The sequence below is a fragment of the Bos grunniens genome, chromosome 25 (assembly GCF_055505025.1).
Source record: "Bos grunniens cultivar Pamir isolate PY7600 chromosome 25, Bosgru_T2T1.0, whole genome shotgun sequence".
In the NCBI taxonomy this organism is placed as follows: Eukaryota; Metazoa; Chordata; class Mammalia; order Artiodactyla; family Bovidae; genus Bos; species Bos grunniens.
The window spans coordinates 23,345,391-23,361,315 of NC_141189.1; the positions used below are offsets into that span (position 1 = coordinate 23,345,391).

Here is a 15,925-nt window from a genome sequence, read left to right on the forward strand (position 1 = left end):
AGTCCATGGGGTCACAAAGAGTCGGACACGATTGAGCGACTTTCACTTTCACTTTGCATAAAAATCTCAAGTATAGTTGGTAAACTCATATTACACATTAAGGGCTTTTCAAGAAAATATGCAATATGAAAATTTGAATTAAAAATTGTCATCACAATTTTTTAAGTTTTAGATCAAATCAATAGAATTATACATAGACATGAATATTCAAACAATACCAACAAATTAAAATATATGTATTTGAAAAGCAGAACACTAAACTAAATAAAGATAAGCGTATTGGTATAAGAATTGGAAGAGTTTCCCTGGTGGCTCAGTGATAAAGAATCCACCTGCCAAAGGAGACATGGGTTCAATTCCTGGGTTGGGAAATTCCTCTGGAGAAGGAAATGGCAACCTACTCCAGTATTCTTGCCTGGAAAATCCCATGGACAGAGGAGCCTTACAGGCTACTGTCCATAGGGTCACAAAAGATTCTGACATGAATTAGCGATTAAATAACAACAAAGCATTATATATATATATTATATATTCTCTCTCTCTCTATATATATATGTTAGTTTACCAAATGTATAAGATTTAGTAGTTTTTATATAATATACATTTAATTTAAAAATTGCAAGTTAAGAATAAAGTGATTTATTTCATATATCTGTGTAAATACATATATGTATACGTACATGTATACACATACACACACATATATACACAATATAAATAACATATATATTATTATGCAAGTGTAATAAAAATTAAGTATGCATATACATAAGGATCTGCTTACCAGGACCTCCTCCATCCTGATGACCTGGATTCCTGGGTCCTACAGAGGGCTGATTAGGGAAAAGTAAGGTTGTTTTCCAGCCCGTCTCATCTGGCCATATGATAGTCCTCTGTATAGCAGCAAAACGCAGATGGTATTTTACCTAGAAGTAGCAGCAGAAAACAAACTATGTTTAAAACCAAACTAAACTGAAAAGCAAATATTAGAAAATAAAGCAAAGTTAAATCCACATAGGAAACCATGTAATTTGAAATTGAGACTCATCTGATATGAAAGTGATTCTGAATGCCTGCAAGTGACAGTGACTCCAAGCACAACAAATATAATCCAATCATATTTATATTTTAAGTCCTCTCCCAATGCAGACAGTTCACAATAAGAAGATATGCACATGGTCCACAAACATATAAAAACCTTCTCAATGTCACAGAATGGAATAAATACAAATTAAAACTACATTGATATCTTTCTTACCTGTCACACTGGAAAAGTCAAAACATACTGTGTTAACATACTGTGTTGGCAAGGCAGTCAACAGGCACTTTAATACACTGCTTGTAGTATGCAAATGGCACAATGATAATGCAGAATCTGACAATGGTCCACAAAACCATATATGCATGCACTGTTTAATTCAGCAATCATACTTTCAATAACAGACTTGGAATATAAACCTCAAACAGTATGGGAAAAAACCACATGCACACGGTTGTTTGCTGTAACATTATTTGTCGTGGAAATACAGCGTATTGGAATCAACCTAACCGCTCATACATAACAGACTGCATAAATTACACAATACAGAATTCTGTATCTGCTCGAGGTATAGTCAGGAAATAGAAACTAGATAACCTAATGGATAGGTTATACTATCCATACTAGATAACCTAATGGATAGGAGAGCTCTAAGGTATCAGATAGAGACAGCAGGAAGCAGTCATTGGCCCTAGGACTAAGGAAACAAAAACAAGGGTTTGTAATTAGTAAAATTTGTAAACTTAAATGAGAGGTCATGTGGGGATGAAAAATCAAGCCTCTGAGCAGGGGCATAAGTCAGCTAGTACTAGGTTACAGAGCTTGAAAGAGGGGACTTTGGATGGGGACCTTGACTTCTGAAAAGGAGCTCCAGTTGCCTAGTGCTGGATATCTTTGAGAGGGTGTGGTAAAGCTGATGTTGAAAAGCATTGAGCAATCTTCAAACTGCATTTGTCTGCCACTATGAGAAAGAAAATGCTACTGACAAAAAAAAAAAAAAAGAGATATTGCTGGGGTGTCATTCACAGCAACTACAAGCAGCCAGAAAGCCAACAGAAAGTTAAAGTTACTTCTTTTTCTCCAACTCTTGCTTCTAGTCTGCCTCTAGTGCCTTTTATTAGCTGAGTCTGATAGCTGGCTGAAAAAGTGGAAATGTAACTGTAGCATCAAAAAGCAAAGTAGAAGAATGGATTTATGGTTCAAAAAGAAAAAAAATTACTGACAAGTATGCTACCTTTTTCATAAAAAAGGCGAAATTAGGTGTGCATATATAATTTATATTATACATCATGTAAGCTTAAATATATATCTATATAAACTTGTATATATGTAATATCTATATACTTTATCTATCAATATACTTAAGTTTTGGATGCACTGCAAAGAAAGTTAGACTTCAGCATAGTTTCACCAAAAGTTCACCATTTACTAGATTTTAATAGTTGCCTATAGTTTTCATTTGAGGTAAAATTTACACACAGTAAAATGTACAAATCTTAACTGTACATGGAAAAGACTCTGATGTTGGGAGGGATTGGGGGCAAGAGGAGAAGGGGACGACAGAGGATGAGATGGCTGGATGGCATCACTGACTCGATGGACGTGAGTCTGAGTGAACTCCGGGAGTTGGTGATGGACAGGGAGGCCTGGTGTGCTGCGATTCATGGGGTTGCAAAGAGTCGGACACAACTGAGTGACTGATCTGATCTGATATAAGTTTTAAAAATGCATAGCTATTCTAACTCAACTACTATCAAGATAAACATTACCCTCATTCCAGAAAGTTTTTATAATGCCCTTTCCCCATTGATCCTGACCACAGTCAGAGATATAATTTTCCTAATTTCACCACAGATTAATTCTGGCCATTATAAAATTTCATATAAATAGAATTAAATATAGAATTGTACTCTTTCATAGAAGGCTTCTTTTACTCTGTATGTTTTGAAATTCATTAATGTAATTGCTATTTTCAGTAGTTAATTCCTTTTTATCACTGAGCAGTATTCCATAGGGGGCTTCCCTGATGCTCAGTGGTAAAGAATACACATGCCAATTCAGGGGCTGCAGGAGATTTGGGTTCCATCACAGGGTTGAATTCACTCCAGTATTCTGCCTGGAGAATCCCATGGGTAGAGGAGCCTGGCAGGCTACAGTCTACCAGGTCACAAGGAGTCAGACATGACTGAGCATGCAGGAATAGAGTAATATTCCATAGTATGACTGTAACAGAGCTCATTAATTTTATTATAAATGGGTGCTGAATTTTCTCAAAACTTTTTCTGCATTAGTTGAGATTAAAAAGCTGAAAAATTGGCTTAAAACTCAACATTCAAAAAACTAAGATCATGGCATCTAGTCCCATCATTCATGATAAATAGGGGAAAAAAAATGGAAATGGTGACAGATTTTATTTTCTTGGGCTCCAAAATCACTGCAGATGGTAACTGCAGCCATGAAATTAAAAGACACTTGCTCCTTGGACTTACAGCTGTGACAAACCTATCAGTTCAGTTCAGTCGCTCAGTCGTGTCCGACTCTTTGCGACCCCATGAATCGCAGCACGCCAGGCCTCCCTGTCCTCACAAACTCCCAGAGTGCACTCAGAACCACGTCCATCGAGTCAGTGATGCCATCCAGCCATCTCATCCTCTGTCGTCCCCTTCTCCTCCTGCCCCCAATCCCTCCCAGCATCAGAGTCTTTTCCAGTAAGTCAACTCTTCGCATGAGGTGGCCGAAGTACTGGAGTTTCAGCTTTAGCATCATTCCTTCCAAAGAAATCCCAGGGCTGATCTCCTTCAGAATGGACTGGGTTGGATCTCCTTGCAGTCCAAGGGACTCTCAAGAGTCTTCTCCAACACCACAGCTCAAAAGCATCAATTCTTCAGTGCTCAGTCTTCTTCACAGTCCAACTCTCACATCCATACATGACCACAGGAAAAACCATAGCCTTCACTAGATGGACCTTTGTTGGCAAAGTAATGTCTCTGCTTTTGAATATGCTGTCTAGGTTGGTCATAACTTTCCTTCCAAGGAGTAAGCGTCTTTTAATTTCATGGCTGCAGTCACCATCTGTAGTGATTCTGGAGCCCCCAAAAATAAAGTCTGACACTGTTTCCACTGTTTCCCCATCTATTTCCCATGAAGTGATGGGACCGGATGCCATGATCTTCGTTTTCTGAATGTTGAGCTTTAAGCCAACTTTTTCACTCTCCACTTTCACTTTCATCAAGAGGCTTTTGAGTTCCTCTTCACTCTCTGCCATAAGGGTGGTGTCATCTGCATATCTGAGGTTATTGATATTTCTCCCGGCAATCTTGATTCCAGCTTGTGTTTCTTCCAGTCCAGCGTTTCTCATGATGTACTCTGCATATAAGTTAAATAAGCAGGGTGACAATATACAGACTTGACGTATTCCTTTTCCTATTTGGAACCAGTTAACCTATACTCCATATTAAAAAGCAGAGACATCACTTTGCCAACAAAGTTCTGCAGAGTCAAAGCTATGGTATTTCCTGTAGTCATGTATGGATGTGAGAGCTGGAACATAAAGAAAGCTGAGTGCCAAAGAATTGATGCTTTTGAACTGTGGTATTGGAGAAGACTCTCAAAAGTCCATTGGACAGCAAGGAGATCAAACCAGCCAATCCTAAAGGAAATCAACCCTGAATATTCACTGGAAGGACTGATGCAGAAGCTGAAGCTCCAATACTTTGGTCATATGATGTGAAGAGCTGACTCATTGGAAAAGATCCTGTTCCTGGGAAAGACTGAGGGCAGGAGGAGAAGGGGGTGACAGGGAATGAGATGGTTGGATGGCATCATTGACTCAGTGGACATGAGTTAGAACAAACTCTGGGAGATAGTGAAGGACAGGGAAGTCTGGCATGCTGCAGTCCATGGAGGTGCAAAGAGCTGAACAGGACTGAGTGACTGAATACCACCAACACCACCATGGAAAACAGTATGGAGATTCCTTAAAAAATTAAAATAGGGCTACCATATGATCCAGCAGTTCTATTCCTGAGTATTTTTCAAAGAGCAAAATACTCATTTTAAAAATATACATGTGCCCCAGTTTTCACAGCTGTATTATTTACAATAGCCAACGTGGAAGCAAGATTAATGTCTATCCACAGTTAAATAGATAAAGAAGATATACACGGGAATATTACTAAGCCACAAAAGAATGAAAATTTGCCATTTGCAACATCATAGATGGACATGTTGCTTAGAGAAAAGACAGAGAAAGACAAATACTGCTTGCTATCACTCAACTGTGGGATCTAAAAACAAAACAAATGACTACAACAAAGCAGACACAGACTCACAGATACAGAGAACAAACTCGTAGTTATCAGTGGGAGAGAGGGAAAGAGGGAGGGGCATATAGGGGTAAGAATTAAGGAATACAAACTATTAGTTTTAAAATAATGAGCTACAAGGACATATTTTACAGGACAGGGAATATAAACAAATTTTATAACTTTAAATGGTGTATAATCTATAAAAATTTTGAAACTCCATGCTGTATACCTAAAACTACTATTGTTTACAATAGTTTACTATTGTTTACAATAGTAGTTTTAGGTATACAGCATGGAATTTTGATAAGGATTGTGATGAATCTAGGTAGCTATTGGTAGTATGATTTAACAAATTAGGTCTTCCTGCCCATGAACTTAGGGCTTCCCAGATGCTGCTAGTGATAAAGAATCTGCCGGACAATGCAGGAGACGTAAGAGATGCAGGTTTGACCCCTGAGTTGGGAAGATCCCCTGGAGGAGGGCACAGCAACCCACTCCAGTACTCTTGCCTGGAGAACTCCATGGACAGAGGAGCCTAGTGGGCTACGGTGCATAGCATCGCAAAGAATCGGACATGAATGAAGCAATTTAGAACGCATCTGCACACCCATGAACTAGGGCTGTCTTTCCTTTTATTTTGGTCTTAATTTCTTTCAGCAATGTTTTGTAGTTTTCAGTGCACATTCTTTGCACTTCCTTGGATAAATTTATTCCTCAGTGTTATATCCTCTCCTCTGTCTACTTTATTATTAAGCCCATCCCAGTTCAGTTCAGTTCAGTCTCTCAGTCATGTCTGACTCTTAGCGAACCCATGGACTACAGCACGCTGGGCTTCCCTGTCCATCACCAACTCCCGAAGTTTACTCAAACTCATGTCCGTTGATTTGGTGATGCCATCCAACCATCCCATCCTCTGTTATCCCCTTCTTCTCCCACCTTCTCATCCTCCTGATAATGGGAATCTTTCCCAGTATCAGGGTCTTTTCCAATGAGTCAGCTCTTCACATCAGGTGGCCAAAGTATTGGCATTTCAGGTTCAACATCAGACCTTCCAATGAATATTCAGAACTGATTTTCTTTAGGATGGACTGGTTGGATCCCCTTGCAGTCCAAGGGACTCTCAAGAGTCTTTTCCAACACCACAGTTTAAAAGCATCAATGCTTCAGCACTCAGCTTTCTTTATAGTCCAACTGTTACATCCATTCATGACTACTGGAAAAACCATAGCCTTGACTAGACGGACCTTTGTTGGCAAAGTAATGTCTCTGCTTTTTAATATGCTGTCTAGGTTGGTCATAATTTTTCTTCCAAGGAGTAAGCATCTTTTAATTTCATGGCTGCAATCACCATCTGGAGTGATTTTGGAGCCCCCCAAAATAAAGTCTGCCACTGTTTCCCCATCTATTTGCCATGAAGTGATGGGACTGGATGCCATGATGTTAGTTTTATGAATGTTAAGGTTTAAGCCAACTTTTTCCCACTAGGTTGTTATTTGTTACTGAATTTACTGCTTATAACTTCTTGTTTATAACTTTTATTTCTCTGCTTATATTTCCTATATTTTAATTTGTTTCAAAACAGTTTTTAATTGCTGTTGAAACATGTCTTATGATGGTTGCTTTAAAATCTTTCTCAGATAATTCTAACCTCTAATTCATCTCAGTTCTCATATCAGTAAATTGGTTCTTGGTTCGACAGATGATTTTCTATTTTATTTTGTTAATTTTGTCTATTATTTTAGGAGACTCTGGATCCTATTTAAATACTTTATTATATAAGGCAGTCAGCCTATTTTATGCAGCAATGGCTTAATTTCAATGACAATTTAATTTCCAGAGCTCTTTAAGTACTAATTTTGGTCTCATAGTTTACTTGGTTCCATTGGGGCTCACACTGGTTCCTGTTATTTCTGCCTAAAGGAACACGAGTTTTCCTTCTAGGGGCAGAGGAGGCACAAGGCATAAAGACCTTCCCAGGCTAGACCTTTTCTGTGGCTGAGTTCCTCATGCCAATTCTGCCTGTTTTGCTTTGGGGGCTCCGAATATAAGACAGGATATTCAGCCCACAAGAGGGAAGAGGCTTTCCTGGTTTGGCACATGTGGCAGGGACCTGCCGGTATGGGACAGACAACTCTTTCTGAATGTGGGACTTCTTGTGGTGGAGTTTCCCTATCACGGTTCCTTGACTGCCCTCATGTATCTGAACAGGAAAAGAGAGTCTCTGGCCCATAGACATTGCCACTTTTTTGTAGCTGGGACCCTCTTGATGGTTCCACTGGCCCACCCACTCGAGTCTTGCATTGAGGGATGTCTTAGGCTGGAGGTGATGAAGAGGCTTCTAGACTGGGATATTTGTGGCTGAGTACCTCTTGCTCATGTGTTTCAGTATATATTAGCAGGGGAAGGGCTTGGTAAGGAAGGAGAGTGTTTTTCCTGGCCACTAATAGTTATCAGGGCTCCCTATCCATTCCTCATGCTAGATGTGTCAGAACTGTCTAATGTTAGAAATGCTTCCATTTGATGTGGAATGGCATGAGGCTACTTGCTGCCCTCTATTGCTAGGCTGGAGGTCAGATAATGCTGGGTCTTGGCTGTCATCTGTTGGCTGTGATACATTAAGATGTGTGCCCCTGTGCTGCTCCTCTAGGCATGAGGTCTTAAAACAACTTGCAGTGTTCTTATCACTTTTCAGAGTTTTGCTTTGCCTTTGCATTACATCCAGCTGTGCTTAGTGAGGAATGACAGAAAGAACTGAGTCCCCACCATCTTGTCCAGACCAGAAGTCAACAGTGTCTTTTGATGATAAGAAGTTTCTAAAAGTTTGATAAAAGTTAATCTATTAATTTTTTCTTTAATGGTTATCACTTTCTGTGATCTAAAAAATTCTGCTACTCCCAACTAAAGATGATACTTGTCTTTGCTTTACTCTAAAAGCACTGGGTTTAGCTTTGACATTTAAATCTAAAATTCATGAGCTAATTTTTTGTGTGTAGTAGGAGGTCAGTTCAAGTTTCATTTTTTCCATATATACATCCAACCATTACAGCACTATTTATTGAAACATCTTTCTTTCCCCGTAAGATTTTTGGTGCCTTTGTATTTCTATTTTTAAAAATGAATGAATGAATGAATTAGGCTGCACCAGGCCTAGTTGTGGCATGTGGTATCTTCGATCTTTGTCATGGTATGTGTTATCCTTCATTTGTGGCCTGCAGGATCTTTTACTGAAATGAGGAATCTTTAGCTGTGGCATGTGGAATCTTTAGCTGCTGCATGCAGGATCTTCAGTTGCAGCATGTGACTTCTTAGTTGTGGCATGTGCGACCTAGTTCCATGACCAAGGATTGAACCCAGGCCCTTGCACTGGGATCACAGAGTCCTAGCCACTAAATCACAATGAAGTCCCAAATGACTATGGGCTTTCTGTTCTGTGTCATAGATATATTTGTTGATCATATGCCAGTATTACACTTCAATGATTATTGTAGTTTTAAATGTTTTATATACGTCTTCTGACTTTGTCATTTACAAAATGGTTCTATATATTTTAAGTCCTGTGAATTTGCATTTACATTTAGACCAGATAAACAGGAAGTGACAAGCATTCTAAATGCCTTAGTAAGATATTTTCTTACCACAGGTTGAGAGATAAAGCCTATAAAGATTCAGGACCTTGCTAACTGGTGAGCTTTTTATGGGTCCAATGGTCTCTGAGGTATGCCAGGATATATCCTCAAAGAGTAGTTTTGCTGTACACTGTACTCCTAACCACTCAAAAGAAACACTGTAAAAAGAGATGGGCCTTTTTTTTTTTTTGATGAGCCTGTTTTTCAAAATTTTGGTGATGGCATATACCACAAAGAGAACTGGTCAGATCTATTTATGATGTAAAAATTTTCAGTGGAGTCCAGAAAAAGAAATGGGTCTGCAATAGGGGTAAAGGCACACAATATGCCTCCAGCAGGGGACCTGTTTTATAGTTAAGGAGATACAATAATGGGCACCCGAACCACTGGATCTATAGTTCTTACCATATGCCATTATGACTCAGAAGCAGCAGACCTGAGAGAAGAAACTGAAAATGCCTGTTCAATTTCAGATAAGGATAACACTCTGTTAATCTGGGACACTGTTCTATAGGATGTGGCCTATGTAACAATAATTGGTATATGGCTCTATGTTCTTGGTAAAACATAAGGGTAGGGGAACCAAGGCTTGGAAGTAGAACTGGCCCTTCTAATCACTCCCAGAGGCCTACTTGTGGAATTTATACATCCCATCCTTACAAGCTCAAGTTCTGCTGCATTAAAGGCCTTGTTTTCTGGGGTAGCAGACTTTTACAAGGAGATACAGTAAAGCTTCCACCAAATAGCTGTATGATTATCACCTAGTATTACTGAGCTACTCACACTGGTACGCTGGCAAGTAAACAAATTACGATATGAGAGGAACCAATTAATCATGATTAAGGTTGCTATTGTTCCCTGGTAGCTCAGAGAGTAAAGTGTCTGTCTGCAATGCAGGAGACCTGGGTTCGACCCCTGGGTCAGGAAGATCCCCTGGAGAAGGAAATGGCAACCCACTCCAGTACTCTTGCCTGGAATATCCAATGGACAGAGAAGCCTGGTAGACTACCGTCCGTGGGATCGCAAAGAGTCGGTCATGACTGAGCGACTTCACTTTCACTTTACATAATGAAAACAGTGAGGTACACGGGGGCACCTCTTGGTGCTTACTTTTCCATAGAAAACAGTTAAAACCATTTGCAGCAACTATGACCTGATAGCTAAAGGCTCAATAAGGGAATGGTTTGTCTAAACAGGTAAGCTAAATTCTCTGAAGTGTTTGTCAAGAGTGACTAAAATCTAAATTGTGAATGTGTAAATATTTCCTTATATAAAAACACTTTTGTTGAAATGCATTCAGTAGTGTCTGTTCCCATATGAATTCTGACTAACAGAAATATGCGCAGGTTGTGATGAAGACAGAAAAGAAAGGGATAGGTGTGGAAGCTGAATGGGAGTTTGAATGGGAATTTACAGTAGCATTTGTACAGCAGAGAAAATGTGACCAAAGACCCAGAAACAAAAAGCAATACAGTGTTTCCAGGTAATTTCTGGAAGTTAAGTACTGTTGGAACATAAAAAGTTTGGTAAGGAGGATCAGAGATAGCCAAGTACTAGGGTATTGATAGCCATATATTTGTGCAAAGGACTCTGGACATTGGAAGTCACCAAAGTCTTTTCATCAGGACAGTGACATGATTGATCATATCTGAGATTTAGTTTGATCCTTGTGGATTCTTGTAAATGAACAAAAGATCTGTCAAGAAAGTCACATAAGGGACTTCCCTGGTGGTCCAGTGGTAAAGAATCCACCTTCCAATGCAGGGGATGTGGGTTTGATCCTGGTCAGGGAACTAAGATCCTGTATGCTGCAGGGCAACTAAGCCCGCAGGCTACATACCACAACTAGAGAAGACTTCGTAATGCAAGGAAGAGCCCGCATGCCATAATGAAGACTCAGCATAGTCAAAATAGTAATAATAAATAAAATTAAAAAATAAAAAGTCACCTAAGATGTGGGAAAGCTGGTAGACATTAGATGGTCTATGCTATACATGAAATCATCAATAGAAATCAAAAGGTTTTAGAAAAATCATCAAAACAGACCACGCAGAATGCAATACATTAGATCCCCAGAACTTACTCATCTTAAATATTTCACCACACACAAAGCTGGTAATTCTGTGAGGTGAGGAATATATCAGCTAACCTTGCTGTGGTAATCATTTTGCAATATACACATTTCAAATCACCACATTGCATATCCTAAATTTAACAGTGTTACACATAAAAAGAAAGTGAAAGTGAAGTCACTCAGTTGTGTCCAACTCTTTGCGACCCCATGGACTGTAGCCTACCAGGCTCTTCCGTCCATGGGATTTTCCAGGCAAGAGTACTGGAGTGGGGTGCCATTGCTTTCTCCAGGGGATCTTCCTGACCCAGGGATTGAACCCAGGTCTCCCGCATTGCAGGCGGACGCTTTACCATCTGAGCCACCAGGGAAGTTCTATACATGAATTATATCTCAATAAATCCAGAAAAACAAACAAACAAACAAACAAAAAAAACAGACCAAGCACCTGAGCACATGATGTGATGTCATAAACCTAGTTCAAACTTTTGGTGACACAAGCACAGTCAATCAGAAATAAGAAAGAAAGTGAACTCGTTCATTTGTGTCCGACTCTTTGCGACCCCATGGACTGTAGCCTACCAGGCTCCTCAGTCCATGGAATTTTCCAGGCGAGACTACTGGAGTGGGTTGCCATTTTCTTCTCCAGGGGATCTTCCCAACCCAGGGATCGAACCCAGGTCTCCTGCACTGCAGGCAGAAGTTTTACTGTCTGAGCCACCAGGAAAGCCTTATTATTCAGCAATAAGATGAAACTTAAAATAGCACTGAAGACACTTTGAGCCAATGTATATTGTTGAGCCTAAACCTATATCAGTATATGGATAATTCTGACTTAGTAAATAGAAGTTGGCACAAAAGAAAAGTCATGGAAGGATGGGACACTCAGAAAGAATATATATTGTCCTACTAGTGGTTTTATTAATCTTGCCTTCTGCTGACAAGCATCTGTTTTCTAAATATAGAATTTGGCTCCATGTGGAGCTGTTATAGATTGCCCTTTATTTTCATCACCACCAGGAGACAATGTTTATAAGATCTGCCAAGGAAAGCACTATCTTTTTCTTTCCTTCTCTTGGGTTATGCTATCATCTAATCTGGATCAATGTGGGTTAGCCTTAGAGTTTTCTCTATAGATTTATGAAAGGACTTAAATTCTATGTCTCATTCAAAGAAAAGGCTCTATCCATGCTTGTGTTTCACTACCTTTTGCAAAACTAGAAGCACTGTATGAGTAGTCCAAGTGTCCCATGAATCAGAAGTCCTGTGCATGAAAGATACAATTCTTCCCTTATTAGCATATTTCAAAAGCTACAAACACAGACATCCTTAAAGCTACTCAAATCTGGATTCATATGCTTGCTTTATTTTATACAAGTAGTTTGATCTTGGGAAAATTAGTTTCTTCACTAATAAAATAGGGTAGATAATACAAAATTCATTAAAATCATAGAAACTAAAAATCCAATTCCAAGAAAACTATTTATTTAGAAAACTTTAAATACAACTTTCTCACCTGAAGTGGCAATGGATCATGCCTATTTTTGAAGTCACAGTCAAAAACAATGGCAGCCAGCACTTTATGAGCTCGATAGTCATACTTAATGTACTTCTCAAACTCAATTTCTGAAGAAAAGCCTTGAACTACAGAGAAGTAAAATTGTTCACTTAAATAAAAACATATGATAATCCCTTCTGAGAGAAAATATATTAGTTTACATGGACAAAAACGTTCTATCCAAATATGCAAATTTGAAAACACTGTTTCTTAAATACTGGTATCACAACAACTTAATGGATATTTGGGGTTCAAAATATTTTGATAAAAACTTTTATAAAATTTTATTGCAATTTTAAATAATCACTATAAAGCACATATAAAGATAAGTCATTAGTGGTGAGGGAAATGCAAATTGAAATCACAATGAAATCACTTTACATCCACTGAGATGACTATAATCAAAAAGACAGAAGATAACAAGTGCTGGAGAGGATGTGGAACCTTCATTCACTGCTAATCAGAATGTAAAATGGTATAACGACTTTAGACAACAGTCTGGCATTTCCTTGAAAAGTTAAAAATAGAGTAAACATATGACACATTTATTCCACTCTTGGTATATAACCAACAGAAATGAAAACATATGTCTACATAAAACCCATAAATGAATGTTTGTAGCAGTATTATTTATAGTAGCCAAAAGGTAGAGACAACTCAAATGTCCTTCAACTGATGAAAGATATATTGTACCAATTAAATGCAGTGTATCCATACAATGGAATATTATCTGACAATGAAAAGGAATAAAGAACTGATGCATGCAACAACATGGGTTAACCCTGAAAACATTTTAAGTGTAAGAAGAGAGTCATGAAAGACCACATATTGCATTTTATAAAGTTGATATAAAAGGTTTATATGTAAACAATTTATATTAAAGGTTCATATGTAAACCATCTATTTATATAAAAGATTTATAATAGGCAGATCTGTAGAGGTAAAAAGAGATTACTGTTTTTCTTATCTTGATAGGGATGGATAATTGTGGGGCTATGACTAAAGATTTTGGAATTTATTTTTGGTGATAAAAATGCTTTAAAATTATTTGTGGCAGTGGTTGCACACCTCTGTGAATATATTGAAGCCACTGAATTACACACTTCAAATGGGTGAAAATATGGAATGTGCGTTATATCTCAAAAAGGTTACTTAATTAAGAGAAACAAATCAGGAGGTGATCACTTTGTGCTTTAAAAAACACAACTCATTTGATGGCTCAACACCTGTATAGTTATAATACAGGAAGGAGTCATTCAAGATAGAAATTTTCTAATCTGAACAAGAGAGGAAAAAAAAGATTAGACAAAAGTTGAACAGAGCCTTAACAACCTGTGGGACAATACAAAATGTATCATCATAGTCTTAGAGGAGAAGAAAGACGGCCATGTTAAAAAACAATTTTAAAAATAATTATTGTAAAGTCCCCCAACTTTGTGCAACATATAGATTCAAAATGCTCAGTGAACCCCAAAGAAAAACACCAAAAGAAATCCACTGCTGCTGCTGCTGCTGCTGCTAAGTCGCTTCAGTCGTGTCCGACTCTCTGCGACCCCATAGACGGCAGCCCACCAGGCTCCCCAATCCCTGGGATTCTCCAGGCAAGAACACTGGAATGGGTTGCCATTTCCTTCTCCAATGCATAAAAGTGAAAAGTGAAAGTGAAGTCACTCAGTCGTCTCCGACTCTTAGTGACCCCATGGACCACAGCCTACCAGGCTCCTCCATCCATGCGATTTTCCAGGCAAGAGTACTGGAGTGGGGTGCCATTGCCTTCTCCAAAGAAATCCACAGACACATCATAATCAAACTTTTGAAAAATAAAGACAGAAAATATCTTGAAAGCAGCCAGAGAGAAATGTTAAAATTGGGCAGTGTGATTCATCCAACTTTATTCTTATTCTTTTCCCTATACTGTTTCAGCTCCATCAAAAATGTTAATGATAAGCTTTACATAAAACTTTAATTTCTAACCTTTTATACTGATGTTTAGATTCCTCTTCACATTCTCAGTGATTTCTTTTACCACATCAATATTAGAAGGCACATAAATCAATTCCCATCTTTCATCATTTTGGAGGAATGAAGGCAGAGTACTGATGGGTTGAGAAGTAAAAGTGTAAGGTCCAGCAACAGTTATATGAATAACAGCACGTAAGAGCAAAAGCATCATTGGAAACGCCAATGCAGTTAGGACTTCCAATATTAAATTAAGGAACTGCCTCCTCTAGAAGAGGAACAAAAAGATTGTGTTAATTAACTTAAGAGTACACATTCAAAGCAAATAGATAGTTCTATGATATTAAGTTTCTGCCAGTTTCACCCTGAAACAGCTAAAGTTCCATATCACCCCTCCAACTCCCCTAACCAGTTTTCTTATAGGTCAGGCTATACTATTGATTAATGAAGTTTCATACATTTGGAAGAGCTACTTTCAGCTCCGGAAGTGATTTTTCAAGTGTGTGCATGTATATAAACCCACCCCCACCCACACCCAAAATCCAAACTGCACCACATGGGCATTTATGAACATTTTCCAAGGATACCTTTACATACCTTTAAGGTAAAATTTTTCCAGAGGAGCACTGCAAACTGGTTGAGTGTCAATAAATTCATTCTTCTACAAAAAGTGTATGTTCGATTCCAGCAATGGAGAAAAAATTTTTTTAATGTTAAGTTACCTAATAATGTGAACATGAAGCAAACAACAGTATTACTTCTTTCTCCTAATTTTCTCCTTAATCAGTCTCAAAGTTTGATAGCAAAAATGATTTTGTGTTTGAAATAAAGAAAATTAAATTGCTTTTATTTTTCTGTTCAGTAATTTCCTTAATATCTAATAATGTTCTAATGTGGTCAGAAAACAAAGAAGTAGCTAAACAAATGTGGTTCCATTTTTCAAGATGGCATAAGCAAACAGGATCTGATATTCTTATGATACTTTCCAAGACCAGATGGCTTCACAAGTAAATTCTACTAACACCAATCTTTCTCAAACTTTTCAAAAAATAGAAGGGTAGGGGAACATGTCCAAATTCATTTTAGGAGGCCAGAATTATGCTGATATCAAAGCCACATAAGGACACTATGAGAATACTACATGCAAATATTCCTGATAAATAAAGATGCAAAACTCCTCAAAACACTTGAGCAAACCAAATCCAATAGCACAATTAAAGCCCCACTGATCATGATCAAGGGGATTTATCCTTGGAAGGTAAGGATGGTTCAGTATATGCAAATCAATAAATGTAATAGACTAATTACTAAAATAAAAGATAAAAATCATATAATAATCTCAACACAGAAAGAGTAACAAAATTC

At 38.1% G+C, this 15,925-nt stretch overlaps 1 protein-coding gene across 1 annotated transcript in view; it reads right to left on the reverse strand.

The window, feature by feature from the left end:
* Positions 1 to 15,236, reverse strand: part of LOC147345295 (phospholipid-transporting ATPase ABCA3-like) — a 199,913-nt gene extending 184,677 nt beyond the window's left edge. The window contains 4 exon segments of the mRNA XM_086375382.1: positions 785 to 926; positions 12,560 to 12,687; positions 14,576 to 14,828; positions 15,158 to 15,236. Of these exon segments, the coding sequence (XP_086231508.1) occupies positions 785 to 926; positions 12,560 to 12,687; positions 14,576 to 14,828; positions 15,158 to 15,217 (583 nt within the window). The 5' untranslated portion in view covers positions 15,218 to 15,236.
* Between the last annotated feature and the right edge of the window lie 689 nt (positions 15,237 to 15,925).